At 27.3% G+C, this 26571-nt stretch overlaps 6 protein-coding genes across 15 annotated transcripts; 3 read left to right on the forward strand and 3 right to left on the reverse strand.

Annotated features, from left to right (window-relative positions):
• Positions 1 to 154: 154 nt before the first annotated feature.
• Positions 155 to 3646, forward strand: Taf8 (TBP-associated factor 8). 2 transcript variants are annotated; one of them, XM_085655747.1, is made up of 6 exons: positions 155 to 376; positions 490 to 776; positions 860 to 1010; positions 1110 to 1253; positions 1317 to 1506; positions 3517 to 3646. In XM_085655747.1, exons 1-5 carry the CDS (start codon positions 247 to 249, stop codon positions 1484 to 1486), a joined length of 882 nt encoding a protein of 293 aa, XP_085511873.1. In that variant the 5' UTR covers positions 155 to 246; the 3' UTR covers positions 1487 to 1506; positions 3517 to 3646. The 2 variants fall into 2 exon arrangements, with proteins under 2 accessions (XP_085511873.1, XP_085511874.1); XM_085655748.1 differs by lacking the exon at positions 3517 to 3646 and having other exon boundaries at positions 198 to 376; positions 1317 to 1668.
• Vinc (vinculin) lies at positions 2358 to 11278 on the reverse strand. Of its 7 annotated transcripts, none has more exons than XM_085655746.1 (20): positions 11046 to 11278; positions 9751 to 9858; positions 9479 to 9624; positions 9116 to 9392; positions 8837 to 9037; positions 8524 to 8764; positions 8220 to 8452; positions 7316 to 7682; positions 6811 to 7239; positions 6646 to 6737; positions 6464 to 6557; positions 5873 to 5917; positions 5598 to 5717; positions 5422 to 5493; positions 4923 to 4946; positions 4475 to 4599; positions 4156 to 4395; positions 3987 to 4077; positions 3738 to 3773; positions 2358 to 2884 (listed from the first exon to the last, which is right to left on the reverse strand). In XM_085655746.1, the coding sequence occupies exons 1-20, from the start codon at positions 11100 to 11102 to the stop codon at positions 2715 to 2717; spliced, it is 3168 nt and encodes a 1055-aa protein (XP_085511872.1). In that variant the 5' UTR covers positions 11103 to 11278; the 3' UTR covers positions 2358 to 2714. The 7 variants fall into 7 exon arrangements, with proteins under 7 accessions (XP_085511872.1, XP_085511868.1, XP_085511869.1 ...); XM_085655743.1 differs by lacking the exon at positions 2358 to 2884 and adding an exon at positions 3511 to 3649; XM_085655742.1 differs by lacking the exon at positions 3738 to 3773 and having other exon boundaries at positions 2360 to 2884.
• Positions 11279 to 14782: 3504 nt separating this feature from the next.
• On the reverse strand, positions 14783 to 15974 carry snf (U1 small nuclear ribonucleoprotein A snf). Its single transcript, XM_035877744.2, has 3 exons — positions 15828 to 15974; positions 15411 to 15652; positions 14783 to 15327 (listed from the first exon to the last, which is right to left on the reverse strand). Exons 2-3 carry the CDS (start codon positions 15645 to 15647, stop codon positions 14869 to 14871), a joined length of 696 nt encoding a protein of 231 aa, XP_035733637.1. The 5' UTR covers positions 15648 to 15652; positions 15828 to 15974; the 3' UTR covers positions 14783 to 14868.
• A 74-nt stretch (positions 15975 to 16048) lies between these two features.
• On the forward strand, positions 16049 to 16885 carry LOC118446743 (uncharacterized). 2 transcript variants are annotated; one of them, XM_035877745.2, is made up of 3 exons: positions 16049 to 16346; positions 16418 to 16622; positions 16694 to 16885. In XM_035877745.2, the coding sequence occupies exons 1-3, from the start codon at positions 16192 to 16194 to the stop codon at positions 16883 to 16885; spliced, it is 552 nt and encodes a 183-aa protein (XP_035733638.2). In that variant the 5' UTR covers positions 16049 to 16191. The 2 variants fall into 2 exon arrangements, with proteins under 2 accessions (XP_035733638.2, XP_035733639.2); XM_035877746.2 differs by having other exon boundaries at positions 16421 to 16622.
• A 66-nt stretch (positions 16886 to 16951) lies between these two features.
• mRpS18C (mitochondrial ribosomal protein S18C) lies at positions 16952 to 17808 on the reverse strand. The gene is made up of 3 exons (XM_035877747.2): positions 17472 to 17808; positions 17191 to 17398; positions 16952 to 17090 (listed from the first exon to the last, which is right to left on the reverse strand). The coding sequence occupies exons 1-3, from the start codon at positions 17601 to 17603 to the stop codon at positions 16999 to 17001; spliced, it is 432 nt and encodes a 143-aa protein (XP_035733640.2). The 5' UTR covers positions 17604 to 17808; the 3' UTR covers positions 16952 to 16998.
• A 545-nt stretch (positions 17809 to 18353) lies between these two features.
• Positions 18354 to 26473, forward strand: Su(var)3-9 (suppressor of variegation 3-9). 2 transcript variants are annotated; one of them, XM_035877739.2, is made up of 9 exons: positions 18356 to 18559; positions 19010 to 19073; positions 19282 to 19392; positions 24057 to 24290; positions 24381 to 24539; positions 24781 to 25010; positions 25146 to 25290; positions 25860 to 26029; positions 26119 to 26473. In XM_035877739.2, the coding sequence occupies exons 1-9, from the start codon at positions 18488 to 18490 to the stop codon at positions 26353 to 26355; spliced, it is 1422 nt and encodes a 473-aa protein (XP_035733632.1). In that variant the 5' UTR covers positions 18356 to 18487; the 3' UTR covers positions 26356 to 26473. The 2 variants fall into 2 exon arrangements, with proteins under 2 accessions (XP_035733631.2, XP_035733632.1); XM_035877738.2 differs by lacking the exons at positions 24057 to 24290; positions 24381 to 24539; positions 24781 to 25010; ... (1 more) ...; positions 25860 to 26029; positions 26119 to 26473 and adding an exon at positions 20873 to 23344 and having other exon boundaries at positions 18354 to 18559.
• Positions 26474 to 26571: the final 98 nt, after the last annotated feature.

Consider the following 26571-nt stretch of genomic DNA (forward strand, 5'->3'; position numbering starts at 1 on the left):
GTTTTTTAAGTAAATATATTGAAAACATATATTCGATCATTACTTTTTATTTATTATAATCTAATATATCCATAATAATTATATATATTTAAAAGACGATAAGTTACTCGTCGGACTAGTCTATTCAAATTATTGTTTGCGCGTGCGCTAATATAAGTTTGTTAATGTACTTGAGTGTACTGTCATAAGGTGTAGTGTGCAGTGGCACTGTTGTGTGGAATCCGTTTTATTTATTTTTTGAACAATATGGATATACAATTTGTTAATACTCGAAGAAAAATATTAAATCATGTTATTTGTAGTATTTTAGTAGAATGTGGTTATGACACTTGTGACAAACAAGCGTTAGAAACTCTTACAGAGATGCTTCAGTCTTGTAGGTTCTTATCGTAGAATTTGTATTATTGTATAAAAAATTGTTTTATTTTTTAAACTAAGTATTAATTGTGATATTTATTTATATTTGTTATATTATTTATGTTTGTGTAGTTATCGTGGAAGTTGGGGAATCTGCAAGAAATTATTGCGAACTATCTGGGAGAACGGAACCCCTAATCGCAGATGTTATATTGGGGCTAATAAACATGGGTATAAAATTGGAAAATTTAGAAAATTATGGGAAAAGAACAAATAGAACAGTTTTACCTCCATTACAACAACAAACCCAGTCAAAACAATTAAATATTTTACAGGCTGGTGTAAAACAAAGTCATCCTTCGCATATACCAAGTTATTTACCAGCTTTTCCAGATCCACATGCATACATCAGAACACCAGTAAACTTTCTAGATTTAATATATATTTAATTATAATATATATTTTTTTTAAATTATCAAGATCATTATGCAACGTTTTATAGACACATAAACAACCAGTAACTGAATATGAAGCAATACGGGAAAAAGCTGCTACACAGAAACGAGATATAGAAAGAGCCTTAACAAGGTTCATTGCAAAAACTGGGGAAACGCATAGTTTATTTTTGACAGATGATAATAGTATGTTTCCTCGTAAGTATTTCGGTTGTCCTGTTTCATACATGATAAATAAATATTATTTTATTTAAAAGAATGATATAAGAATGATATAGCTTTTAATATTTTTTATAGTAATTGCTTGTAAACCACAATTTCCTAGTTATCTCTCAGCACTTTTACCTCAAGATCAAATATTTGAAACAGACCAAGACTTTCAATTTGAATCAACTCCTGTTAAAAAAAAAAAAGAACAGAAAACAGAAGAAATAGAGGAAGGTATGAGACAAGATTTACAAATAAAATATTCTATACAAGTATATGGCTGTATTATGTTTATAGGTGTTAATGTACCAAATGAAGATACAGAACAAACAAGTGAAACTACTGCTCAGCAAGACGGTATAGATAATCCTTACTTACGTCCTGGAAAAATACCTAAAAATAAAATACCAGGTGTTATAGTTCCTTCACAGCATTCTATAAAAAGAGACTCTTTTGTTGATACTTAATAATTTTACAAATATCGTAGGTATGTATGCAAAATCAATAAAATTTATATTTGCTTTAAAATAATTGCCATTTAAAATAAGAAGTTCCCAAAAAACAAACGCATTTTAAAAATTATTGCAGTCTATAATATTACTATTAATAAAAGACAATATGTTTCCTGGAATATTAACATTTTAATAAAAATATTTATAAATAGAACTATAGGTGTGTGTGTTTATCTATCTGTCTGTCTATCTTTGTAAAGGTATCTTATAAAAAAAAACCATTTATATTTAAATTACGTAATACAAATTACTTTATTATACACAAAACTACATGAAGTTATTGTAAAATATATTTGTTAAATTCGATAAATATAAATCTATTAATTATAATTATTCAAATTTGTATGATAGACCTGTTTTAATATATGTGCCCCTTATTATATCATTTATTAGTATATATAGAGTAAAGTCTTGATTATTTAGATTAAATATAATTATTTAAATTGCATAATTATAATCAAGATTTTACTGAAATAGTTTCTTATATTTGGTACGATACTGCTTAGAATTGTTACTTTGTATTGTAGGCCACTACAATATTGCACGTGTTAGCACCAGTTGAACAAGATTGATGAAATTACTATATAGCTATGGAGGACTTATACGAATAGCATATATTTTTGTACAAAAATATAATTTCTTATTGCTCTAATGTGGTTATGCACATTTTCTACTCTGGTACACGTCAACATAATATATATATATATATATACATATATATATATATACATATATATATATATACATATATATATATATATATATATATATATATATATATATATATATATATATATATATATATATATATATATATATACAAATAGCATCTAATACAAATTTCGCATAATATGTAATTTGCAAAAATATATTGTAGTACTCTAATTTTCTTTATTTATGCAATCTGTATTATGAAAGAATTGACACTATTTTTTTTTCAGTAAAAATCGTGACGTGAAATTCTATAATAAAATATTCGTCCCCCAAGAACAAATAACTAATGTAGATATTAAAAAAATTTTAATACTAAAATATTTTTTTTCTATCAAGCATGTAGTATCATATAAAAAGAGGTCTATTTAAATAATGTAATATTTTTGTTAAAAAAAAATTGTTAAATTCGATATAAAAACCTTCATAGCACTTTTGTTTCTGGTCTTGTACTTATGTATATACTTTCATTTTAATATTGGTACCATGGTTGACGACGTACCCAACGTAATTTCATACCAGAAGCAGTACGAATCTTTATACTTGCACATTCTGCAGCACGTACAGTTTCTTTCACACTTTGCATAAGATTTTGAGCATTTCCAACAAGCATATCAGTTGCTTCCTGATCTTCTTCCGTACCTGTTTTATATTATAATATAAATTAATATATCACAAGATAATAAAATGATTATTAAATAAAAGAATTTTGTCTACAAATATTAATTGGATTATTTCATAAACATAATTTTTAAATATCACTAGTAAATATTATTTTTACGGAGTATCTGTAAATTACGTTTTTATCAAATTTAGATTACACTAGATATAGAATGAAGTGCTCTAAATATTGGGATGACATGCACTTTTATAAAGTACATAATAATAAAATTATGATAACATTAAAGATATGAAAAAATATAATATAATCCGTCTAAGATACCGAAAATCTCTACATCTTAATATACATGTTTAAATATGTATATAAAATACTGTCTATCAACATGTAACAAAATTATTTAATATATATCTATAAAGAATAATCATATTAGCTATTGCAATTACATATTCTAATTATATGAATAAACTTACTGCACCCAATTAATTCATCTACACCATGGGGAACAGAGTCATGCCAATGGCATAGCATTAAACATTTTCAGTAACACACGAAAATATAATTAGTTTACCAATCAAAAATATATAACATATTAATTATTTTCATTGCATCCATTTAACTCTTATATTATAATAATATTGTTTTATGATTTCAGATCTTTCTAAATCTATACTTTCAGTCAGTGCTAATGCAATATTAAACATGACATAGTAAATTTGTGTATCTGCATTTTAAAAAATCCTAGATTTGCATGCATTTTGACGAGATAATTGCAAATAGTAAAATATCTAAAAATTAAAGACGATAAAAAGTGACGAAAAGAGAAAGAGAAAAAGGTGATATATAACATCAAGCATAATTTATTAATTCTTTTACCATAAAGCATCAATTCTTCCCAGCTAGGGAGCATCTCTATGCATAAAGAATTTCATTTTTTTGTTAATAAAAATTGCTATTAATATATGTAAGTAATTTTCTTACAGAAAAATTTGTGTTCTCATTGAAATATGTAAAGGATATTATTAATAATTAGTTTCATTGTATGAATATTCTTAGTATGATAAAAAAATATGAAGAATATTTCAATATTTTTTAAAGAAAAAGAAAAGATTTTAAAAGACATACCTTGTGCTCCAAGCATTGTAGCTTTTACTGTAGACAAAATTTTCAATTGTGTTCCAATAGTTGGTATACGTTCACAAACTTGAAGTAAATTCTAAAAAGGAAACAATAAAGAAATTATTTTTTTCAAAATTTTATTTAAATTAAATAAATAAACAAAATTACGACATACCGTACGAATACGTTTATCAGTACATTCTCTAGCAAGTTCTTTTGCAAGACGTGTTACTTCCTGAGAAGCTTCGGCTATAGCTTTAGCACAAGATATAAGATCTCTTTTATTTCCACCTTCTCCTCTAACTAAACCAGATAATTTACCCATCAAGACAGCCATTTTTTTAGCTGCTGCAATAATTTCATTATCTTTGCTTGACCACTGCCGTACTTCTTGATGCAAACCATGTGCAGCCATCTATAATCAGAATTTCTTAACTGTAATTATTCTTATTTACAAAAAAATTTTTAATTATATCAAACAATTGAGAATGTACCATTATTGGTTGATTTGGTTGAGGTGCATGCATGAACATTTCATCTTCGTCATCCGTTTCTGGAGGTGGAGGTCTTGGTGGTGGAATATCACCACCAGGTAAAGGTGGACGTGGTGGTGCTACTTCTATTAGAAATGACAATTTCTTTATAATAAAATTTCATAGTAATAATTCAGTATGTTTGTTTGCAATATTACAAATAATTTTATTGCAGGACAAAACGTTAAATAATCTATATTTATAGAAAATAAAATAAAAATAGGAAAAACTTAGAAATATTGCAAACAATTCCAGGTTTCATATCATCATAATCTTAAAATGAAGAATATGGTTCTATAAAGAAACTGAAACATTAAATATCTTCTCATGCTATAAAGTACAAGATATTAGATTATTGTGTTAGATAACTTGTTTTAATTTATAAATGTATAAACACATTAGTAATTACCATCATCATAATAATCAATATAGCCTGGGTAATTCCATGTAGCAGAAAAATGAAGAAAAACACATAATTATATAGACTATACAAAATTAGTAAATAAGTATTAATTATATTAATTAATTATTATGAGTAGCCATTCTAGTCAGAGGGAAGAAATAAGCATAAATAAAAATGAACGATAAATGATATAAAAAGTAATATATGCAATGTAAAGTTAGTATGCATGACTTTATATGGTATAAAAATTAAATAAATAATTAAATATTAAAGAAACTGTTTTTCTTTAAATTACATTTAAATCTTGTATATTCCATTGAAAGTATTTGTAAATACTTTAAAATTCATTTGTTGCTATCTTTTAAAAAATGTACAAATTATAATACATGTCATGTAAATATCCCCTTTACATTATATCTAAAAACATGCTTGATAACAACAAATAGCCCTAAAAATATAATCATTCTTTTTTTTTTTTTTTCAAGAACAATTTTTTTTGGTTTACCTCCAGCACAAATTGACTTTTCCAACTCGTTGTCAGAAGCCAGTTCTTGATAGAGGAGATCTGGGTTATCTCCTGACAAGAGAATATGATTAATTTCGATTTCAAATAACTTGTCGTTTATGATTAACATTTACAATTTTTTTTCTTTTTTCTTTTTTTATACTGTCTGTAAATACCTCCACGTGCCCATTTTGGTAATGGACTAAGAGAACGATGTTGCGGTTTATTTGAACCTAGTGTAGGGCTGATCACGCGTAAATTGCTGGGTGAGGGTTGATTTCTCAAAGGCTGACCAACTATTATTTCAAAAATATTTATGAACATTTACTTTTTCTTAATGTATAAAACTGTAAATTATTTTCTTCTCATACTATTTTGTCATAACTTTCTTGTGGTACATAAATGGATATAAAATAAGTTATCATGCATAATTTCATGCCTATATAAGTACCTTTATCTGTGAAGTAATTATATTGTTGACTTGGCATTTGTTCCTCTGTAAAGAACATATTAAGTTTCTATATTACCCCGTGAAATATAAATTTTAAACAATTACATTTGCTGTAAATAACTTTGTTTTTCAAAAACAGTGTAATATCATTGCAATATTTGTTGAAATCTATATTGGAAGTAGAGCAAGATATTTTCATAGTTAAATTTCATTTTATGTACATTGTGAAAAACAGTCGCATAATGAATGTCTATTATTTAGTTATGTTACTTATTAGCCACTACTCCTCCACCTGACTACATATGCTACAATTTACATAACTATAGTAGAATACAGTTTTAGAGAATTTATGTATTTTTTTCTTTTTTTAAATGAATTTTTAATCCATGCTTGATTTTTGTTAAAAATTAATATTTTCATTTGTATAAAAAAGATGTAGAATAATGATAATGAAAATGATGCATTCATTTTAATGCAATCAATTACTATTCTAATATTCTTTTTTTAATAAAAGAATATATTCTATTTACTACTAAAAAAAAATACATTCAGAATGAATAATAATAAATAAATTGATAACATAATACGTACCATCGGTGATATGCAATTGCGACATTGATGGTGGTTGAACCATATCAGGATGTACTACAATAGCCTTATGTACTTGTCCGACATTGGATAAAAGCTACGTGATTGTAAGTAATAAAAATGCAATAGTTATTACATGAACAATTTTTGTATAATGTAGTATTTATTATACATATAACACTTACAGCACGGTTACTTTCTCTCCAATGATATGCTGCAGTGTTATCATTAGTATTGATAGTAACATATTTTGCATTCTGGATCATTGGGGCAATACCTGTATTATGAAATTGGTTAATTATTATGTTAACAAAACACTAAATTTTATTTCATATAAAATAAAAACTTACTATTTTGTAAAGTATCAGTTGCTTGATTAACTCTTTGAATGAAAGCAGGATCTTCGCTATTATCACTTTCTTGTTTAGCCACGAGTATTACCCTATCAGCCAACCTTGCAATAGCAGCTGTATTGTCAACCATTTTCTGTGGATAAGATTTTGCAATAGCTTCTTCGCAAAGATATGTATGTTTTTGCATTTGTTCTTCTGAAGTTCTGATAAAATCGCCACTATCAGTTGCTTCATCGCACAATGCTCTTGCTCGCTGCATAGTCTCGGCATATTGTTGTCTAAGATTTTCAAAATGTTCATCGGCTGCTTTACTGTCCGGATATGTCATACGAATTCGGCCAGCATTAACCAATTGAGGTGTTAATGATTCAACTTGTGAAGCACTTGCAGCTAATGCTTCAGCCAGTTTTTTATTACCTCCGCTTCCTATAATTATTCAAAAAATGAAACAATATAATCACATAATAAAAAGTAGTGTTGTCGTAATCATGAAGCTACATACCACCAGCTGCAACCATTCTAGCCGTTTTTGCTGCTCTATTAGAAAATGTTTGAAGAGCATGAGTTTTATCATTGAAATTTTGATCTCTTCCAGGTGTACCTTCTGGTGCCAAGACAGCATCCGTAAATTGTTTTAAAGGTGTCGTAATATCAATGAAATCTTCAACTACCCGTGACACAACAGCCTGTTGTATCCTATTCTTTAGCTCGTACAATTTATGTGATAGTTGACGTGCGATTTCTTGAGCTCTTGGCGTATTTCCTTGACCATGAGCACATAAATCTCCAAGTTGATGAGATAAATTATCAACTTCATCACACAATTGTAGAATTTCTACTTTATGTATACCAGGTAAACCTTCAGCAACCTAAATTTTACAGTAATATTAATTAAAAAAGATTCTTTAAACTTTAAAATCTTTTAAATCTATACATCTATTTTAGATCCAATACATTTTGATACTGCAATAAAAATTTCTTCATGACTTACATTCGCTACATGCTGTTGGTTCTTTCCATTTGAAGCATTCAAGCAAAATATTAAATATTCGTAAAAAATAAAGTAATAAAAAGGATTAATAATAAATATTATATTGGGTTGGCAACTAAGTGATTGCAGATTTTGTCGTTTCCTTCTTATTTGAAATCCGGCAATCACTTAGTTGCCAACCCAATATATACGGAATGTGTTCAAAATTATATTAGAATTCATATATTAATTAAAAAAAAAAAAAAAGCAAGGATTTATTCTTGATAACTCATTTTGACAGAACTATTATCAAATGAAATATATTAGTGTTAAGAACATAAACAGCAATAAATAAAGAAGCATGTTCATTACGTACAGTTTCATATAATTTAATTACGATTTAAGCATGCTTAATGATTCAATATAATCAACATACCTTTTTTCCTTCATGTATTATCAAAGCTATAGCCTTTTGACCAAGTCCTTTATCATCTTGTTGTGGATTTAAGAGCCATTTATTAGCTTGTTCCAAACGACCAGCAACGGTATGTGCAGTTTGAGCTGTTCCTGACTTATCAGCAGCTACTAGGGCAGATGCTACGGAACTGCGTAATTCATTTAATTTTTCTTTTATACTACGCGCTAGAGCTTCTGCTTGTGGTGTAGTTCCTAAAATAATAAAAATTATTATAATAGTGTACGATGCAGTAATAAATATATGTACACATGAATGATCAAACCTTTTTCATTTTGACGCAGTTCGCATAAAGCATCTGTCATAGTAATTATTTGTGAAGCTAATTTCGACAGTGGTTCTGCTTGAGAAGAAGAAAGATATCGTTCAGCTAACCGCGATGCTTGCTCCACTATTTGTCGAAGACTTTTTTCTCCTACACCTCCACGTAAAGCGAGCCCATCATCCAACCAATCGTATGCAGCACGTATTCTAGATTCTATGGCACTTTGTGCTTTTTTTAATACCTAACATAAAAATTTAATAATAACTTTTGTTACTCTTTAGATATTACAAGTAGTACAATCTATAAATCATACTGTTAATTGATCAGCATCCCATTCCTCTTCATCATATGTTGTTAATTGTAAAACTCTTATTATTTCATTCAGTTCATCAGACATTCGTCCACTTAAATAATTACGATTTTCAGCTGCCTCTTCAGCTCCTTTTCCACCTTGAGATATAATGTGAATAAAAATTTTCATAGAACAAATGAGGATTGGTGCCAAAGTTTTCACCTATATATATATAATATTTAATTATAATAATATCATTATATTTACCATTATATTCTTTGTAATAAAATGAATAATTACCTGCTCTAAACATCGTATGAGGATTTCTCTATGAACTTGATGAGTTAATTCTTTTTCACGAGCACTTACTTCTCTTGATACTTTACTTAAACATGGACTTAAATTTTTAAGGAAGTGAACTAAATCTTCCATTGTTTCAATGACTTCAGTAACAGCTAAATAATCCAAAACGCGTTTACATTCTCTAATTATTTTTCGTACTTCACTTTCATCAAAACATAACAGTAAAGAACTAGTTCCTTGCAGGATACCACGGGAACCTTCTATAAGTTTCTTTCTATAAAAGAAATATATTTAAGTAAGATATTGTTTCAAATCTATAATAGATATATCCTGAAAAATGTTTCTATACTTTTTATTTACCTGGCAGGTCCAGAATAAGGATCTTGTTTTAACATTGCAGATGCTTCCTCTAAAAGACGTGAAGCACCCTCAACACGTTGCAATGCTGCAGGCATATCTTGCTTGAGCAAAGCATCATCTGAAGAATTTATTGTTTCTTTGCCAACCTGTAATTTTTTATATGATAATCAACAATATCTTTAACACATTATGCCTTACTTATAATTATATTACTAACAAAATGAAAAACATCTATATTTATTTTTAACTTATAAAATAGATTTAAAACTTACTTTTATCAAATTAGTCACCGCCATACTAACTGCTTGTACAGGCTTTCCCAAATCTGGCATTGCATTTCCATCTTCAGCTTCTTCATGTAAAATGACAAGTCTTGAAACCTAGACAAAATATTATACAAAAGGTTTTTACTTTAATTTTATGTTTGATTCTTTTTTCAGATATAAGAAGATAATTTTATTATTGTTGTTTTAGCTTAATTACTTCAAATACGCAAATACGCAAATACACACACATATTAGATCATAAATATTCTATTATTTTATATATCTATGTTTATTTATGCATTATACAAAATTTTATTATACATTTTAATAAATAAACATACATTGGAATTTTGTTTAAAAAAAAATAAATTATACTGTATAACATTTATAGAATTTTATGAATATAGATTTAATTTATGCATCATGCTAAACAGCTGATACCATTTTTGGTAAGGTTCAGTGTTTCATTTTCATAAATCTAGTAGGCATCAACAAGGTCTGTTAATGTTTCATGGCTATTTCTAGAAATGGAGAGGAAATGATATTGGAATCATATGAAATGTGTCATAAAAATCTTGGTTTTTATTTTTCAAATTCAGAATAATATTAATATTTACTATAGTATAATAAATATCTTTAATTCTTATAATATACAATCATTTTCTTGAAATAGTTAATATTTTTGAAATAATATAAAACTATTAATGTTCATGTTGTTATAAGTGCATAAAATTTTCTACTATTGCATGATATTCTATTTTTAAAAATGTCAACTTAACATTGAAATTTTATATATATATATGTATATATATATATATATATATATGTATGTGTATATATCTATATACTTTTATATTAGAAAAGACAGATCAGATTTCATAAATCATTTAAGAACATGGTACAATTCTAAAAGTGAATTTAGTACTTTTCTTCCATGACCACAGAATGATGTCATAGTTCTATATAAAGTAACACAAGTATTACTGAGTAAATTTAAGTTGGAGAAGATTATCTTATATCAATATCTGTTGTAATGGAAATTGATGGAATAATTAAAAATTGATTGATGAGACATCTTTTTTATTTTTGCAAAATTTATTTTAATTATAAAGGCGTGTGTGTGTGTGTGTATGTATATATATATATATATATATATAAATTTCATTTGTGTCGAGTATAGGTGTATATATATATATATATATATATATATATATACATACATAGATATAAATACATAAATTTTAAGAAATTGATTGTGTATTTGATAATTGAATATAACCACTTTTCATAAAATATCTTACCTGCTGTGCGACAGGTTCAAGAATACTTTCTATAGTCTTTGTGTGAAACACCGGCATATTTTCGACTTAATACGTATAAAAAATGAAATAAAAAAAAAAAACTTTAATTCCTTATGATTAAATATATCAAATTCAATATAAATAAGAAATAAATGTTGACAGGACAAAAATTTAATATAAGAATAGAAAAAGCAAACTAAGCGAGTATGACCAAACGACAGAACAGCTATAGTATCACTGAATCATATAAGCAAGGATGATATCATTTCACTAAATAATTGGCATTGATTAGAATAAATTGTAGATTGGTAACTACAGTATATTTTTGAATATAGTGCGAGAGTTTGAAACAATGCTCACTCGATAATTATTAAAGGTAAAACAGATTTTTTGGTCAATTGACGCATAAAACATATAGATACAGGTACACAATTTTCTAAAATAATGCTTAATTATTAACATATAAAAAAGTATACTTTTTCTTGCATCTCATTACTGCATTCTAGCAAAAATATAAATGGCATTTTATTCAATTAAAAATTATGATACACTTATATTTTCTTCTATTTCTATTATCTTATTTCGCCCGCATAATTCATAATTATCTATTCGTTCAATTACTAAGATTCACTATCTTTTGTTCGAAGTGTATGTGACCTCAGCGACAGGTACGGACAAAATATGAACTACGAGTATAAGCGGGGAACACAGTCCCCACCATGCGTCTATCGTATCAGTGTTAAGCTTGTTGGTTATTCCCCTCTCACGCGTACATAACAATTGGTTTCGTTAGGTAGAATAAGTAGTTTAGTAGACTATAAATTCACACTTTTCAGTCTCTCATATGTATATTTTTCTTTGATGATGCGTACGTCTCGAAGTAATCCGTATTAAATACGACGTTGGTACGCATTTGTTTCACGATAAGAGCATAAAAAATAATAAATATAATTAACACATATAATTAGTATATAAATTTGCGAATTTAAAGAATTATCTTTGAATTTAACTATATCTTATCTATTTATTTTTGTAGAAATATTATTGGCAATGTAAAGTTTTAGTACTTTAGTGTTTAATCAGAATTAGTTTGAAGGGATTTTGAAAATATATTAAAATATGCAGCCATTCGCCCGATAGTACTTGTGTTGTGTAATTTATAATACGTAAATAAAACGAAGTCCTTGGTAGAATTTTTAATCGCGCCCACGAACACCCACCACGTCTTCCTATCTTTCCTGTATTCTCGTCTAAAAATCGACAATGAACCAAACCATTCGACGATACATCGGACTTATCCGATCAAAGATGAATCTAATCCTCGATGATCCCTCGAAAAGAAGAAGAAAAGATAAAGAAGAGAAAGAGAAGAAGAATATAAGATAGAAAAGAGAGCCAGAACGTGTGCGTACGTGACAACGATGAAACGCAGAGCAAGACATATTGAATATCATTCCACCTGACCAAAACCAGAGTACCAAAATAGAGTTCGATTTGTTCCTACCGAAAGAAAGAAACTTGGAAGGATCCCACCCGATGGTTCTTTCCTCGATGATCTTTTCTGTTCCAATACGATGATCCAATCTGAAAAGAAGAAGGGAAAGAAGAAATAGAAAAGAAAGGCAAAAAAAATCGAAAAAGAAGAAGAAAATTGATAGAGAAGAAGGTTCATTTGGCGATGATTTAGCTTGAAAAAGAAAAAATTAAAAAAAGGAGAGAAAGAGAAGAAATATGAGATAAAGAAGAGAGCCGGAGAAAGAAAAGAAAAGGAAGCCGGAACGTGACGACGATGGAATTCGGAATTAGAAATCAACATATATCATTTCATCCTAATTTTTTCCAGTAAGGAAACTCATTCGAGTTTTTTCCTGAAAAAAAAAAATCGAGAAAGTATAGGGAGAGAAACAAGAATTGGTATATTAATTGCTGAAAATCTTATGCTAAAAATTGATTAATTTATTCTAGGGCCTGTGAACTGTGATTCTACAAGTCTCTTCTATCAATGACTTACTCGACTTTCCTCTTTCAAAAGCAATGACTTTATCGAGACTTTTTGTTTACCAGGAAAGTTGATTACATATTTGATTCATTTTTATTTAAAAATGTAATAAAAAATCCTTGGATGCTCCTTTTTACAAGCAATTATACTAATTATTAGAAAACAAATTATACAATTTCGCTTGTAATCTAGAGATTATCCATTGCGAATGTCTTCTTGCTCATTCATCATTATGATGATTCTGAATGATGATTTTTTACTATTTTCGTTAGAGAAAAATATTTAAGATTACCAACCCATTATATTAATAATAATTTATATAATGGATTGAAATAATCAAAATTTCAAATAATTATAATTAATACGTTTGAACAAGACCCTATTCTAATTTAATAAATAAATCAAAACACAAAAAATCGTTTACGAGTAAATCAACTAACAAATTTATTCGTGGTCATTCAATACTCTTTTACTAATTAATTACAATCAATCATTTGTGCCAATTCAGACCTTTCGTCCTTGACATGATTGAGTAATCGGAGAAATTGAAAAATTCATTTACTACTTAAGAAGTTCTGCAATGGCTTCAAAACACTCATCCGCGATTTACGTCGAAATAGAGGGTGGATGATTTGTAGCTGGTTGAAAATGAGATAGATTGACATTGAAGTTGAATGAGATCCTCTTCAATGATGCAATGACTCTAATTTGCAGTAGTTATTTATTAAAGGTCGGTTACGGAATTTACTTCGCGAAATTTTATAAAATAAACCTTCTTTTTAATTTAATTTCGACTGAACATTAAACTTTACCAATTTATTTACACTTTACATGTTTATTATACTTCAATAAATAAACAGTGTAGATATAGAAGAATTTTTAAATAATTTCTTAGAGAAACGCTCTGAAAATTTCTAATTTTTTTATTATTTTTATTTGTTCTTATTTCTTCTTATTTATTCTTTTCGGATTAAATACTATATTTAATATTATACTTATGTTCATCATCATATCCACATAGTTCTCATTTATTTTTATTTTGCTTGTTATTTCTCATTTATTCTTATTTACTCAAGCGCATAACAATATCATAATCGAGACAATTTTTGTTTAATGTTTGATTTACTTTATTTTTGGAATGCAAAAATAAATGAGGAACTTTTTATGGTGAAGTGTGTACATGCAATACTGGCACAAGATCTGCTGCGATAGTTGAAGAAATAATAGAATCTGGAGTGGTTTGTATGGACGGATAAATCTGTAGATGGGAAGAACATACCGCTTCATTTATTCTTATTAATTTTTATCTAACCTTGTTTATAAGAATATATTGTATATTTAAAAAATTATTCTCGAAAAAACATCTTTTTCAAAGAAAATAACATTTTTTCAAAAATACAAGGAAGTCATGTCCTAGCTTAAACCTTTATCTTTAAAATGCGATTTTGTTCATCAAAATCAGTAAAGAATTATGCTTGTAATCATTTTTGTCGTAAACCACTATAAAATTAAAATTGATAAATTGCTTTAAATAGTATAATTATCATAAGCGAAAGCAAGATCAGTTGTATTCTGGAACAAAATCGTGTATATATTTATCATATTGTGAAAAATATTTTTAATATTTGAAACATGATTCAAAGAATGATTGGTCTTTGCATAATTATTACTTAGTAATAAATACTTCTTATATTCAAGAAACTATATTGTATAAAAATTATTAAAATATGACTACATGTCCAGTTTGATAACTTTCTCATTATTTTTGCATTTAATGTTTACACATTTATTTCATTAATAATCATAAAATTAAAGTCTTTGTAATTATTTTTTCGCAAAAGATATTTTCATCGCATGTGAAGGTGTAATTTTAAATCCTTGAAGTGCATCTTTGGCAGCACCTGATTGAACTTCATTTTCAAACTCAACAAATGCAATATCATGCCGATTCGGCACTAAACGAACTTCTTTGAAACCAGGAAATTGATTGAAAAGCATAGATAACATCATTTCACTAGTTTCATCAGGAAGATTTGTAAGGAACAAAATTTGATTTGGTGGTTGTTCAGGTACAGCTGTATTAACTAATCCTGGATGTTGCGGTACACCAGGATGATATCCAATTTGCTGTGAATGTTTCGCTTGTTCCTTAGCACGCTTCTTTGCACGTTTTGCTTCTTCATCTGCAGCTGGTACTACACGTTTTGGTTTTTTGGGGCGTTCTGCAAATGTGCCTTTCATTTTTGCAATTAAATCGCTGTCTGTCTTAGCATACTGTATCCTCTGAAAACACACATAAAGCAATTTTAATATATAAAACTTTCCTACTTTTTTCAAAACTACAAATATCTATGTAACATACATACCATTGGCTTATCATAAAAAGGAAATCCCTGCATAGATCTTAAGGCATTCGTTGCACTAGCTATTTCTTTGAAAATGACGAATGCCTGACCACGCATTTTTAATGTTTTTAATGCTACTATATCCAATATCTGTCCAAATTGAGAAAATATTGCATATAACGATTTTCTTAATTCTTCTTTTTTTATCTTTTCATTTAGATTATTTATATAAATTGTATTATTTGGTCTGATATCCATAATTACTGAAAAGATTAATTATTATTATTAATAGTGCATATAAAATAAAAATTATATTTTTATATATAAAATATTTTAAATTAACGAAATTTGAATGACCTTTAGAAATCATAATGTAATTTCAAAATATAATTAAAAAAATTATAATTGTTAACAATATAGCAGAGCTTATATACTTACAAAAAAATGTTAAACTTCTATATTATTTTATATTTTTAAGGAAGTTTTATAATTAACACTTTTATTAACGAAGAAACATCGACATTACCGTGAAGAGGTTAGAATAAAACACAACAGATCGAACGCGTTTTCAGTGTCGCTGTATGTCACAACGCTGATTGGACGATGATTATTCGTTATTCCACCAATCGTGATTTCTTTCTACTTAATGAACGCATGATTTCAGAGAAACATGTATTTTAGGATGTGTAATTTAGAATGAATTTCATATAACATTGATTTATTTATTTGAAGTTGATTGAATAAATATTAATTTTTAATAAATTGTGTGTTATGTAAACAATAACAAATTTATTATTACAAAATGTGTGAAAAAACCATAACTTTTGCACATATGAAACTGAAAAACAGTCCAACAGTAAACAAACCGTTTCGTTCATTATTTAACACTTCTGATGTGAGTCCCAAACGTAAATCTAATGTTAAAAGTTTAGAACAAGTAAACATTAAATCGCAAGTGTAAGTAGAATATTTTTAGGATGAAATTTTATATATATATTTATTACATAAACACTTCATTTAATATCAAGTAGGGAAAATATTAAACGAAAATTGTCTCAAGAATCAATTGCTATGAAAAAGATACGATTTGATCTCGAAAATGATATAGAAAATGTGGGAATTGACGAGAGTATGAACGTATTTCCAAATGATTTAGAAGAATTAGAAAAGAGAATATTAAAGAAACAGAAAGAAATCGAGATTTTGAAAAACGAAATTTCATATTGTAAAAAGGTATAACTTTTATATATTATATTATGATCTTTTAATGACATTAAATCTAATTAATTTTTTAATATCGAAAGAACAATTCTGATGATTTGGAAGCTGATATTAGAAGGTGGAGACATGCTTGCCAAGATGCTCTGGAAAGATTGCAGAAAGATTTAGAAAATAAACGAGGACAGGTAATGACTATGGAAGAAATATTATCATCATTGGGTATACCTAAATCTTTAGTATATTATTCTACCGAGAATGACACATTTATTAAATAATGAAATATCTCATATTTTTGGTTATCTTTCTAATTTGATAGTACCTTATATACAACATGAAAATTACTATTTTGTTCTTAACAAAATCTAAAGAATATATCCATAATTTTACATTAATATTTATGTGGTCTCAATGGACGATTGGGATCGAATAATGGTGGGTCATTTACATATTTTGGATCTTTTGTAAAATGTCCCATTAAACCTTAAAAAATATTATTTCATATTATATTATATCTATGAGAGAAATGATTAGTTATCAATATTTTGGTTCTTAACAAATAGCTAATAATAATAAATTTTACCAGCATGTTGCGCTTTTAAGATCTCCTTTTCAACTTGTTCTTGTTTATTTTTGCATAAACCTGTTATATGCCTTCCATAAATCCGTCCTGTGTATCTACTTTGAAACTGTGATAATAATCGTATATTTTTAAAATCTGGCTGTATATTTAATTTGCATAATAAACATTGTTGTTTTTCTTTTATATAAGGATTTATATCTAAATTGGGCTGTAATAAACGAAAATTTATAACATAAAAAAATAAGAAAGAAATAAAATTAGAATTAACTAAACTAATTTACCATATCTTCTTCTGTTAAAAATTCATTTATTAACTCTTGGTTCGAAAGACTTCCTACAAATCTATTAAAATACTGTCCTCTGCTTTTTACAAAGTTTTCAACTACTTTTCTAAAACCATAATCAAGAATCATTTTGTAGGTTATGTCACAATAATCTCGTGTAGAATATATTCAAAAAATCTGGAGAATTTGAAAACTTTCAGGTATATAGTTTAATCAGAGCATAAGTCAAATAATTTTGAACATTCATCCGATATTTGAAGTTAAATTTAATAGAAAATAAAAAAAATTCAAATATTTATTACAAGTGATAATATTTGTGGTGTTATCACATACTACCAACTACTAAAAATATTTTTTTTACATGTTCCTATGTTCAAAATTAGAAATGATACATAATATACAAGTATTTGAAATATTCTTAAACAATTTATTTTAATTAAAAATTTTTTAATGTTTCATATTCGATGTTGATGTTTGAAAATTCTTTTCGATATTCGCTATCTTTGAGTCATTTTCAACAATGTAGAAAGAACTTTTATAGGTGTAATTATCGACTAATTACAGAGAATTTCGTGTAAAAGAAGTCATTGTATCATTCAATTGACTTTCATTTATTCCAAAATAAAGTATTTCGAAGTATTTAAATTTTATTACAATATTGTAAAAGGGAAAGAAAACTTCAAATTTACACAGAAATTGTAATCTATGAACTTCATACTTCATGAATTTTTGTTTTATGTTGGATAAATAGTTTATTATTAAATTTATTGATCTAGTGTTAAAATATATTTATATTATTTTTAAAACATTTTGGAATTAAGTTAACAATATTTAGTATTTTGTATTAATACATCATTTGATTTCCGGTTAGTAACTAGCTATGATATAGACGTGAATACATTCAAGCTGATTCCTTTCAATACTGTATTTTAAGTGAGGCGTAACGGAGTCTCGATTTCTTTTACAGTGACTTTCGCGTGGCCGACTTAATATATACCGTAGAATTAACAATTATGGGAGGTGAAGAAGGGCTAGGTGTGACAACTGGTCAACCCAATTTATACAAACAAGATCTTTCAAAGCTAGTGAGTAAAATTATACTTATAAATTTTACATATTTATAACGGTCATTCATACATACATTTGATTCAATTTAACCTCACTTTTTAATGCTTGGCACTTGATATAGAATGTATAAATTATATCAAATGGATTGTTGTTATATTATTTTTTTAAAAGTTGTTAATATATGCTTTTTTTAACCTTGAGTTATGAAATCATATTAGAATATATAAATATATTTGCAAAAAAAATTTTCATTTTTATATAATATTACTCATTATTCCTATTGTGTATTCAAAACATATTATCTCTGTTCAGCTTTATAGTACTATGATTATATTATACTGTTAGTATAATAATTGATATAATTTTATTATTATTATTATTATGATACTATCAATATTTAATATTTTATTTATATCAATGTTTTGCTTTGTTACATATTTACATCAGTTCTTTCATTTAAATTTTAGGATGTCAGTACATTAACTGCCTTATCTCGTGAAGTCATTAGCAGACAAGCTACAATAAATATTGGTAAGTATATCGTAACAAAATTAAAATATTATCTAAACTTTATCTAAATAAAGTAAAAAGATATTAAAACTTAAATAAAAAAATATTTACTTTTATAAATGATATTTATTTTATTACATTTTCTTAATAAGTTACTGTAATATTGTTTCATAAAATTATTGAATATTTCTATGGTATTATAATTATTTATTTTTATAATTTTTTATAGGTACCATTGGTCATGTAGCGCATGGAAAATCTACAATCGTTAAGGCAATTTCAGGTGTGCAAACTGTACGCTTTAAAAATGAGTTGGAAAGAAATATTACAATTAAACTTGGTAAGTACAACTCAGTTATAATGTTGTCTATTTTTCTATAATTTTATCTAAATTGCTATTTATTTAACATTCTGTCGTTTATAATATTAAATTTTTGAAAGTTACTTTATTTTCAAAACGAGTTGATAATATTTTCATTATATAATAGGGTTTTGTAAAGTAATATTTTAATATTATAATAGTATATAAATATATTTATTATATAAATATATTTGCATTTAGAAAGTTTTTCAATTAGTAAAGAAAGACAATAATTTTTAATAATGTACAATTTTTCTCCTTTATTTCCAATAAAATAAATTTTTAAAAATTTCTTAGAATGTATGTAAGTATGTTTAATAAGACAAACTGTTCAGTAGTAATTATTATAAATGTAGTTATCTTGTAATGCATATAACAATTCATAAATAATATAATTCTTTATTGTGATTGAAAGTGATTGGAAATGTGAATTATGATTGAGTTCAACGAATATAAGGTAAGTGAAAATTGTAATATTCCTATAATAATATTTAATTAATATTATATTAATTAATAAATTATTTAAAATTATATAAGTAGGTACAAGTTGTGTGTGTGTGTGTGTGTGTGGGAGTGTGTATGTATGTATGTATGTATGTATGTATGTATGTATGTATGTATGTATGTATTGTTGTATGTATGTATGTATGTATGTATGTATGTATGTATGTATGTATGTATGTATGTATGTATGTATGTATGTATGTATGTATGTATGTATGTATGTATGTATGTATGTATGTATTGTTGTATGTATGTATGTATTTTTATAAATGTATATATTATGTGATTGTAATTAACAAAACTAAATGTTTCAGGTAAATTATCTAGTAAAAATTCAGTGGTTAATGCAATAATAATGAAATAGTAGTAATTGCAGCCTAATGAATCTACTTTTGATTACGAAACTTCTTATGAAACTTCTTTTTTATATAAATTCATTTCCTTAAACATTCGGAAATAATTTTTGTTTTTTCATTTAGAAAAACCATGGGCGAATTGCATATGGATTTTAAATATATATTAAGTATCTTTATATGTTATATTATATAATATTTATAGGTAATAATTTTTATAACTAAATTAATTTTTACAAAATAAAAATAAAGTTTACAAATGAAATATATTGATTTTGATATTCTTTTTTACACTATTGAACAAAAATATTACTTTAAATATTATTTTAATAAAAAATAATACTTTTGTTTATAAAAAATAACTATATCCATTTAATAGTAATAATTGCAATGGCCATCATAAGAATAGACACAAAATTCAATCAAAATGTTCTGGAACATTATAATTTCTTAATTTACTTAAGATTGAAGAGAATTAAAGTGATGGTTAGAAATGATGGTGATATGTCATTTAAAAACAATCACACAATTATGTACAGTAATTTGAAACATCGAACTTGAGTTCGGAGTAAATGACGTCGTTTAAATGTTTGGCATTACAGAGCATCCAGTTGAGAGAGGCAGTATGGAACATGCAGATATTCTTGGTGAAACGTCTTCTACATCTGAAAAAAGATCACTTTCGCCTGAAAGTGTCCAACAACGTTTGAAGCAGCCAAAAGTCGATGAGAAAACAACTTTTTATCTAGACAACAGCGAAGATAGTGTTAATTTACGTGTTAATTCGCGTGTTAATTCAAATAGAAAAGAGAAGAGATCTAGTAAGATGGGTGTAAATCGTCGAAATATGGAAAAATTTGATTCATTAAATATTGGTGTATATTACAAAAGGAACACAAGATGTAACGGTTTCATCGATACTCCATTGAAGCACGATTTCGCGAAATTCAAATTAAAAGAATTACGAATCGTTTTGGAAGATATTAAATACAGTAATCCTCATTATAGTAATATTAAATTAAAGACGTCTAAAAAGGACGAAACTTGGGAAGTGGAGAAAATCCTAAATAAGAAAAAAATAAATGGTACTACGTCGTATTTGATCAAATGGAAGAATTGGTCCAACGATCATAATACGTGGGAACCATTGGAGAATCTAACAAATTGCAATGAAATTTTGAAGGATTTCGAGAAGAATAGATCCAAATTGTTGGAAAAATTGAAGAAAAAAGTTGGTTTTTATCCGACGGAGCGAGACGTTTACGAATTTTTAAATAAAATCCAGCAAAAAGGAGAATCGATTGATTGCGCTCTAATCGATGAGAATACTTTTTACACTAGTATAAACAACTTTTTTAAACTTAATAATTTAAAAAAAAGTAAAGCGGAGATAGACATTAAAACGAATATTTTACGGTTTATGTTGTACGATTTAAGAAGGGAACAATTAGAATTGTTAAAAGATTGGGAAAACGAGATGAACAGTATCAGTAAAGGGAAGCCATCGATATCTGTAGAAAATTTCATGGATCTTGAGGGCCCTCCAGAAGATTTTTTTTATATAGAAGATTATCTTCCGGGTGAAGATGTAGTGATACCTGAAGATCCTCCGATTGGTTGCGATTGTGTTAATTGTGGATCTAATACAAAATGTTGTTCCTTACAAAACGATAGTATTTTCCCGTATACTTCAAAGGGAAAAATTCGCGTTAAACCAGGTACACCGATATATGAATGTAACAAGCAATGTAAATGTGATTCGACATGTCTAAATCGTGTTACACAACGTGGTACAAATATAAAGTTTTGTATTTTTAAAACCGACGACGGTAGGGGTTGGGGTGTAAAAACATTGGAAAGTATCAAGAAGGGTTCCTTTGTAACACAATACGTGGGCGAAGTAATCTCGAGCGAGGAAGCTGATAAACGTGGTAAAGAATATGATGCTGCAGGTAGAACATATCTTTTTGATCTGGACTATAACGAAACCGACGATCAATGTCTTTATACGGTTGATGCAGCTGTATATGGAAACATATCACACTTCATCAATCATTCCTGTGATCCCAATTTGGCGGTTTACGGTGTCTGGATCAATTGTCTCGATCCTAATCTTCCGAAACTCGCATTATTCGCCATAAAAGATATCGAAAAGAACGAGGAAATTACATTTGACTATGTGTTTCAACCTTTGAAAACAACGCGCGTGACGCAGAATATTATCAAGGAAGGAAAGGAGATCGATGTCGTTCAATCTCCAACAAATGAGATCGAAGTACGACAGGACACGCCCGACTCGAAAACTATCGTCAATAAAGTTTTATGCAAGTGTAGTGCTAAGAATTGTAGAAAGTATTTGTTTTAAAAAGTATTACAAGAATTACCTTTGAAAAGAAAATCTTCGTTTAGAATCGTGAAGAAGATTACATTGTGGTGTATCTATAGTTTAAACTTATAGTTTATCATTTCACCGAGATTTCATTATGCATTAAGTGTAATTGATTAGTTAGTATTTCTATAAGTTATTTTTGTATTTAAATCATTTAAAAGATATAAATTCATCGTTAAGTATTCCGTGAATGTAACAATGCATTTATTTTATCGAATACATAAATAATTGACAATTCAATGTTGCATAACTTTATAATATCTTAAGGAGATTAGAATATGATACAAGAAAAATAATAATAATGGAATAAGAAAATGCGTAATTATAATTGTTGTTATTTTGTATACGATAAATTGGTGTTTTTGAAACATCGATCAAGATCTGTTCGTTATTAGAAGTAAAAGAAATTGAAAATAGAAATGATGATGGTACATGATGATATATTTCGTTTTGGAATACCAGTATTTGCTGTGAAAGCAACATTTTATATTGTTTTCGTATTATATGTTGTAAGAGAAGTTATGTAAATAAATAGAAATAATTCAAACCATGACTATATCTAACATATTAGCAGTAGTTTTTATACAAGGCAATAATTCTATTTTGATGAAAACTGTGTATCTATCGAATGTAATATTATACTCTATCGTTTTATTTGGATTAGTATAGTGAATCATTTTTTGCAATTAATTGTTATAAAAGTTATATAAGGCATAAATGTAAAAAAGAAAATATGTAAAACAATATTTTACCATCTTTTCGTTGATACGCACATACGGGTAATTGTATTACTACGTTCTGAATTAATGAATATATTAGGTATAAACAATCATTCAAAGAGATCAAATTATAGATAATACTTGAGAGATATATAAAAGTATTGTTTAGCATATATATACTTTTTTAATTTTTTGTAAACTTAACATTTGTCGTTATGTCATATATATATATATATATACACACACACATACACACTTTTGTGTGTGTGTGTGTGTGTGTGTGTGTGTGTGTGTGTGTGTGCATGCACGCACGCGTATGTATGTATATATGTATGTATGTATGTATGTATGTATGTATGTATGTATGTATGTATGTATGTATGTATGTATGTATGTATGTATGTATGTATGTATGTATGTATGTATGTATGTATGTATGTATGTATGCATGTATGCATGTATGTATGTGTGTGTGTGTGTGTGTTTTCTTTTTCCTTTTTTTAATTGTTTATATCATTTTTATGTCGAGTAATAAATTTGAAGGAATTTTAATCGCGTTTCCTTTATCTTTCCTTTTTCTATTTCATTTTACATAAAACACAAATTATTCCTTTACATTTGATCAGATAGAAAGTTCATTACTGAATTCTTCTTTTCAATTTTTATTTTGTGTTATAGGATATGCGAATGCAAAGATTTATAAGTGTGATAATGAAAAATGTCCAAGGCCGGCTTGTTACATATCAGGAGGATCTAGTAAAGATGATTCCTTTCCTTGTTTACGTCCCGTTTGTCCTGGACGATTTCAATTGGTTCGACATGTGTCCTTCGTAGATTGTCCTGGACACGATATTCTTATGGCAACTATGCTTAACGGAGCTGCCGTTATGGATGCAGCGTTACTTTTAATTGGTATCATTTAATAAACTTTTAATAAAATTATTCGTTCGCAATTGTAATCAATTTCTTTAACGATGAAATAATTTCTCTTGTTCTACGTAGCTGGCAATGAGTCGTGTCCACAACCACAAACTTCTGAACATTTAGCTGCAATTGAAATCATGAAGTTAAAGCACATAATCATTTTGCAAAATAAAATTGACTTAGTGAAGGAAGCTCAGGCGAAAGAACAGTACGAACAAATATTGAAATTCGTTCAAGGTAACATTACATATTAATAATAATTAGTATTAGTAAGTAAATAAATAAATAAATAAATAAATATATATATATATATATATATATATATATGTATAAATTAAATAGTATATAGTATAGTAATAGAGTAATAGAGTAAATAGTAAATAGTAATTAATAATAAAAAATATTTTAATAATAGTTTGTCATCAATCATCCTTAAGACAATTATCTATATAGTTACTCTTTATTTTAAATAAATTAGGTACTGTGGCAGAAGGAGCACCTGTTATTCCAATTTCTGCTCAATTGAAATATAACATTGAAGTATTGTGCGAGTATATAACAAAGAAAATTCCAGTCCCACTTAGAGATTTTACGTCAGAACCACGATTGATCGTTATCCGATCGTTTGACGTTAATAAGCCTGGTTGCGAAGTGGACGATCTCAAAGGTGGAGTTGCAGGAGGCAGTATATTAAGAGGTGTATTGAAGGTATTTTTCCATGATCTTTTTATATTTCTTTTTCTTTCCAGCTTTCTCACAGCTTTTGTTTTTCTCTTTAAATCTATTACTGTTTCTATTTTCGAGTTTTCTAATAAATAATTTCTAATAAATATTATGTTGCAGGTTGGCATGGAAATCGAAGTCCGACCTGGATTAGTCTCTAAAGATAGTGAAGGGAAATTAACGTGTCGTCCTATATTTTCACGTATCGTCTCGCTATTTGCCGAACAAAACGAGCTACAATTCGCAGTTCCCGGTGGCCTTATAGGTGAGTTAATTATTATATTGATCATCTATTACTTAATAAGGAGCCATATTTTACCATACTCCTAGTACATTAGATTCAAGATTACATTTCCTGTGATTCCAGGATAAGATAAATATTAATGTATCTTAAAGAAAAAAGATTGCGCAGAAGTGACACAAGAAATCTTAGGATTGAAGAGAAATTAAACGAAATGAGAATAATAAGAAAGGCATATATGTTGTGATTCTAAATCTATTACAACCAGAATTGAAAAGGTTATCTTCAGTTCTATTCATTTTAATAAGTAATTAGCTTTTTTCTTACGATTTGATCATCAATTCCAATAGTATATCTGTCCTCTCAGTTTTCCTTCCTATGATTCCGTATTCTCAATTGCAAAAAAAGAAAAATTAAATTTTCAATTTTTATGACTCCTAAGATTCCTTGAATTACATCTGTGAAGTCACGAAAAGTTAAACTTTTTAAAACAATATCTGTAGATTTTTATATAAGGCGATATCAATTAAGCCTAGTTAAAATAATTATAAAGAACAGATTAGTGCTAGCATACTGATCTATAATTTTTCAAGGTGTTGGAACGAAAATCGAACCAACTTTGTGCAGAGCTGATCGTTTAGTGGGACAAATTTTAGGAGCTGTTGGGGCATTACCTAAAATATTCATTGAACTTGAAATATCGTACTATCTTTTAAAACGTTTGTTGGGTGTAAGAACAGAGGGTGATAAGAAAGGAGCGAGAGTAAGATTTTTATTATGCTATTATTATTTTTATTTTTTCGAGATTTATAATTTCTATCATATGGGATCTTATATAATTTTTTTTTATAGGTACCAAAATTATCTAGAAATGAAGTATTGTTAGTGAATATTGGCTCTCTTAGTACTGGTGGTCGAGTTTTAGCTACTCGTGCTGATTTAGCTAAAATAAGCTTGACGAGTCCAGTGTGTACAGAAATCGACGAAAAGATTGCATTGTCGCGTCGTGTCGAAAAGCATTGGCGTTTGATTGGTTGGGGTCAGATTTGTGGAGGACAAACGATAGAACCTGTCCTCGATGGAAAATAATTTTTTTAACATTGCAAAGAGAGGATAACGACAAAGATTTATTAAGTCTTATAACTTATACCTATTGGGTTTATACAGTTGTAAGCAATATTTGTAATAAATCATGCCATTAATCTTACGCAGTTTATTTGTGTGTTTCGTTGTTTTCTTTCTTTTATTTTACTAACATTTAATTTTCAAATGAATTTTTGTTTTAATTTCATATCTCATCGATCT

This window comes from Vespa mandarinia, chromosome 3 (genome assembly GCF_050613455.1).
Source record: "Vespa mandarinia isolate Hongniang chromosome 3, ASM5061345v1, whole genome shotgun sequence".
In the NCBI taxonomy this organism is placed as follows: Eukaryota; Metazoa; Arthropoda; class Insecta; order Hymenoptera; family Vespidae; genus Vespa; species Vespa mandarinia.